Consider the following 6,026-nt stretch of genomic DNA (forward strand, 5'->3'; position numbering starts at 1 on the left):
TTTTTTTAACTTGGTTTCGTTTTATGCGATTTGGTGACTTTGGTTCTGTATTATATCAAAATTAGACACAATTACCAAATTTGAAACAAATATGTTTGCAGTCTTGCAACAAATTAAATTTTGGTAACAAATTCACCTATCATGTTTAATATTTAGGAAGTCGCGCAATAACCATTAGCCATCTTTGAGCAGGAGGACCAACAAATACCCATTACTAACAGATACCATGAATTAAATTAAAACAAATCAGCGTCGAAGTTTGGTATATTTAATTAGCTTTGAAGTTTGCTCGTTTAACCAAATCTAATGCCAATAGAGAATTAGTTTTTCACCGAGAGGAAATCTTTTGTACTTCTACCTATACTCTGAAAGTACAATTAATATTCAAAATTAATTGATGTTCTAAAGTATACTACATTACACTCCGGCTCTCCTTAGAAATCATCAGTAATCAAACATTAAAAGGTTTCACCATGAATTATCCTCCATATAATATTAATTAATTGAAGAATTAAGGGAGTAGAGTGCGACAGCTCAAAAATTGCCCATGAGTTGTTTACGTGCGGGTTATAGTCAATTATTTCCCTGCTACTAATACCTAGCATAAGAAACCATCTTAGTCAGCTATATCCCAATTATTTACACAAATCAGAATTAAAACCATCCACTAACACAACTTGCCAGTCTCACAAACAAGTTCACAGATACACACAATTCACATCTTGCTTGGGTCGACACTTTTGCGACTAGTGACAGGAGATAATACCAACATTTTCTATAAGAACGTTTGACGTCCAAGGTTATTTTTTGAGATGAGGGAAACAGGTATATAGGTCAGATTTTGGATGTTTGGCCTCGGCATGTTCCTTGCACTTCACCTCTGACGTTGTGCACATAAATGTCTGCATACATACCTTGCACTGCCATCAATCATAACAGCATAGACAAGTTAGTCAAGGATCAAAGGAATTATTAAACAACAGCAATCAAACCAAATCCAAATACACTAAAGAATTTTTCAGAGGCTGAAAAGAACAACCACATATAGTGAACAAGGTGAGTCTATAAATTGTATGAATCATTCCAGACACTGATGAGCATAGACTCTGAAGGATTGTAGTTACAACTCAACCGGAAAACTCTACCTAAGCTATCTCATGTTGAAGGAATCATAATGATATTACAACACCAAATCCTCCTAAGAACATTTTCTGGCAAAAATGTAGAAATGCCAATGTTATGGAACATAGCCTTAAAGATGGAAAAAGAAAAGGGAAAGACAAAAGACACCCAAATAAGACATCAAAAGGTGGGAAGCCACTATCACTTCATGAGCAAATAAAATAGAAGCAAATTCTCTAATTGCGTCCTCGAATTTTTAGTACAACACAGGAGCGCGAACCACGTAGCAAGTATCTATGTAAAAACTGTGAACTAAACAGTACACATGCTCAATGAGCCAACTTTCAACATTTAACGGAGATTACACAGTTTAACACATTGTTGAGTGTTATCGTTGTTGGATTGTCAATAAGATGTTTATGAAATGAGAAATACTTTTAACACATACAACGGGAATTTGAGTTCAAAACCATGACACTACTAACCCAAACAAATAATGAAAGAAAACAAAGAATTATAGGTGGCATCCAAGTGCTGATTTGGTTCTTGCCTTCATCATTCTATCCTTTTAATGGCCTACGTGATGGAGATAATCTCAATATCAAAGGATCCGTGCTTTCTATTTTTCATCTACTTTTTACCTAGAAAGACAGGGCTTAGAATGTTGGTCATTAAGTGAAAAGGCATTACCTACCAATTTTATCACCGAATTGAAGGAATAGGCCCATTTGACGTAAGCAACATAGACCAGCGTTTCAAATTATCCTTTATCATGTCTAGTCAAGAATTAACTATGCGTCAATCCAAATTAGTTGGTGCGCGTCATATGAAAAATCCTACCTGTCCTGCTCTATTAAGGTCTATTCATTGTGGTTAGACTATTATTTCCCTGATTTTCATCCTACCATAATCCTCCTTTATTTGAGCTTGAGACCATTTATGATTATCACATAGGTGGAATTTACGAAAATTGTGGAAAGTAAAAGGTCTTACCTGGATATTCATGGCCTGCTTGTTCTTTTCAAGTTGGCTTCCTGCGTAGATCCAACGATTTAGAGAGTTAATAATAAATGCCAAAGCTTGAAGATTTAACGCAAAATCACAGCTGAGCATACAGAAAAACAATAAGGGCATTCTCAGCTACATTGAATAACAACAACGGGATCGAATCGGATAAAGCCAAGGCTAATATCGGGCTAACTGACAGACGGATCAGATGATTCAAGAATAACAGGATGTGAATGAAAGATAAAACTATGAAATTGGTGTCAGAAACAAAAGGATAGAAAGAAAGAATACCTTTTTGGGCTTTCATCTTCTCGAGGTTCCGCTCGCGAGCCATCTTGGCTTTCTGACCGTTGCCTCCACCCATGGTTGCTGGAAACGGACGTGAATTGGACGGACTCCTAAACTAAGGCTCTTATTTTTCAGGCGATAAACAGTGGCGGGGAAAAGGCAGCTCCAACCTCCAGCTGATACAAAGGGTCCAATATATAGTATCACGACTCACGAGGACAGGTTTGAGCTTCTGGAAGTTTCCTCCGGATCTCTTGCAACCCACCAATATTCAATGAACTTTAATTATTTTTCAGTTAATTAACCTTTTAAATAGAAATACAGTAACAGTTACTATTATTGTCGTAGTATGGTGTAATTTCTGAATACTTAAACATCAAATTAATCTATCCCTTGCTAAAAACTTATATGTACTTAATTACTAAAATATTTATTACTTCCTCGGTCCAAGTTTGTTTCTTCACTTTTACTGGTTCATTTTGAAAAATCAATAAATAATTTTTATTTTATACATATTTTACCTTTATTATTTTCAAACATTTATAATAGTAATAATTATGGATGATATAGTAAAATTACTATATTAAGTACTTATTTTATATGTGATGGGTAATTCTCGAATCCCACCTATATGAGCTTGTGAAGCATAAAGTGTGTGAAAGCACGGTAGACCTCAATAGAGCAGGAAAGGTTGGATTTTTCCTATAGCCCACGCCAACAAACTTGGGACTAAGGCAAGAAAATTTCCTCTCGCCTCTCACTAAACAAGACAAGTCTACTACACTTGCTATAATCTACTACTTTAGCTATGAAAAATCCAAGCCAATTATACCAAATTCCACCCAAGCCATCAGATATAATTCCAAAATCCATTAACATATATCCTTGTAAATCTACTCCAAGTTTCAAAGACAAATTAATAGCGGGCAAGCATGGCACACTAATTAATGTACACACTCCTTCATTTGGTAGCTTTCCAATACTATCACAAGAATCAAGCCCCCTATCCTTAAATACAAGTTCTATTGAAGGTCACCAAATCCATCTCTCATTGGAAGAACAAGTGCACATCTATCAACCGTGGAAATTTTCCATCATTATCAAACTTCATGGTAAAAGAATCCAACACCATCTCCTTAAAAGGAAAATACAAGAAATTTGAAAAATCCCATAGAACTTCCCTTTAATTGATCTAGGGGCGGACTATTATATAACTAAATTCAATTGTGAGGAACTTATGTTTAAAGTACTACATTATGGTCTATGGTTTATATTTGGTCACTTCCTATCAGTTCGGCAGTGGAAACCAAACTTTCTAGCAACGGAAGCTGATAATTCACTAACATCTATTTGGGTTCGTCTACCACAATTGCTAACCGAGTTCTATAATGATATCATACTAGAGAAAATTGGTAATACCATTGGCAGACTATTAAAAGTCGATACTTGTACATCTTCTATCCTAAGAGGTCGTTATGCAAAACTATGTAGAGAATTGCCATTAGAGGAGCACATTATCCCTTTTATCCATATTGGAAGTCACAAGCAACACATTCAATATGAAGACGAGAATTTCTTATGCAAAAATTGTGGAAGGCTAGGTCATGTGGCTGCAAAGTGCGAAATTAAAAAGACTATGCGGACTGTGCCAACCACATTACCAAGCAACACAACTCCCCAACCAAATGAATGCAGCAATGCCCGGAAAATTAATGGAGAAGTGTGACAGACAGTTAATTTTACCAAGAAGAAGATAGACAATGGGAAAGGGAACGAGATAAATCAAAAGCCAGGTATAATCACCAAACTTCCATATGGAATACCGGGTAAGTTTTCTGATCCAGTAATCAAAACAAGATCAAAGTAAAGATCATCCCTACTGATAACGATCTTTCTACACCAGACTACGTTATCAAAGGAAATAAATTTGTTGCCTTGGAGAATCTGCCCATGGAACTAGATGAAAAAGAAAATCCTAATTCAAATATGTTTTTGGACTTAAAAGATTCTGACGTGGCTTCTAATAATGTTTTAAAAGACAACGTGTCCCTCAGGAAGGAGACTAGCTTATCTAACATGCAATTGCCTAAGCATCCTACTAACCATAATAACAAAACTAATTTCATTTATAATGCTCACAAACAGAGTATTAAAGACCCACAAATCACTAGAATTAACCCCTCTAATATCACCAATGATAACAATATTAGTTGCATGGATGAAGATGGTTCCCCACAACACATGTCCCACAAGAACCTCTTGGTTGCACAATTGGCCAATAAAGACCAACACGTGCCTTTCCCTATTGCTACACCAAATCCATTTAAAATCTCATCGTCCACAAGCAACCAAAGAATTCAAATAGATCCAATCATTACAAATCTAGCTAATTCTACTACTCAAAACCCTTCCACCAACTTATCCCCTATAGAAAATATAAACCAGCACTCCGGCAATAACTATACCAAGAAGACCAATATTCCAAAGGAGAAGGTTTCACCATTATTTAAATTCTAAGACACCAAAGAGCACACACAATGGCTAATCCACTACCAAACTTGAACACTCAGACAGGAAACCAAACGATCTTCTTCATTCAACCTCCCATACCTCAAGATCACCAACAACTATCTTGGGTAGAGCAAGCTTTAATGGGCCATGCAATATCGTTCAACATGATTCTGGATGGTCAGGTGACAGTAATCATTCTTCAAAACTCATACTTCTTATCCCAACTAGTATCCGAGGGGATGCACATGGCCATGAACAACTATCTCAACCATGTATGGATGAACAACATTCTCCACCCACTAGCTCTTACAATGAGTGCAAACCAAGCCCAGGTAACGAGGAACCAGTGGAACTTGCCTCCACACTTCAACCCTATACAGCCTTAGAACATGACAGTGGATCTCCCTTTCTTCCCACCAAGGGAGATCTTGAACCTAAAACCGATCTTCATGCCATAGGCAGTAGTTCAGAACCATGCACAAAACCAAGCCTATGCGACACCACTAACAAATCATGCACTACCTCAAGCACCCTATCCCAATGTACCAAAACCAGAAAATCATCAAGTGGGGAATGCAGAAGAGATGAATTTGCTAGGATCAGAGGAAATAATAGAATTTTCAAGTCTAAACGAAGTAAAGGTGTATCTCTTCAGGGAAATGCAAGAGAAGAGGTATATTCTCAACTGCCCCTGGCTCTATACAAATGCTCGATGGACATCAGGCCACCACATGATCCAACTGTGGGGAACCATGCTATGATACTAGTCCCCTCAATAAGGAGGAACCCAATACTCCATGCAAGAATGAAGAATGTCTCAACCAACTAATATCAATATCTGGAACATACGGGGAGGTAACAATGACAACTTTCGTGTTAATTTTAGGGAAATGGTTGATACTCATAAACCATGCATGGTAACACTATTGGAAACACGTATGGAAAATCGTGTCTCTCTCTTAAATGACATTGCATTTTCGGAGATGATTGAGGTCCCATATGAGGGACAAGCTGGTGGTATGGTCATCTTATGAGATTCTAGTATTGTAAAAGTTCACAACCTTGTTAGGAGGAACCAAGAAATCCACGCCACTGTT

The 6,026-nt window shown here is 37.0% G+C and overlaps 1 protein-coding gene across 1 annotated transcript; it reads right to left on the reverse strand.

Moving 5' to 3' along the window:
- Positions 1-651: 651 nt before the first annotated feature.
- On the reverse strand, positions 652-2,601 carry LOC107789135 (uncharacterized protein At2g23090-like). The gene is made up of 3 exons (XM_016610915.2): positions 2,422-2,601; positions 2,116-2,156; positions 652-920 (listed from the first exon to the last, which is right to left on the reverse strand). Exons 1-3 carry the CDS (start codon positions 2,492-2,494, stop codon positions 801-803), a joined length of 234 nt encoding a protein of 77 aa, XP_016466401.1. The 5' UTR covers positions 2,495-2,601; the 3' UTR covers positions 652-800.
- Between the last annotated feature and the right edge of the window lie 3,425 nt (positions 2,602-6,026).

The sequence above is a fragment of the Nicotiana tabacum genome, chromosome 3, assembly GCF_000715075.1.
Source record: "Nicotiana tabacum cultivar K326 chromosome 3, ASM71507v2, whole genome shotgun sequence".
Classification (NCBI taxonomy): Eukaryota; Viridiplantae; Streptophyta; class Magnoliopsida; order Solanales; family Solanaceae; genus Nicotiana; species Nicotiana tabacum.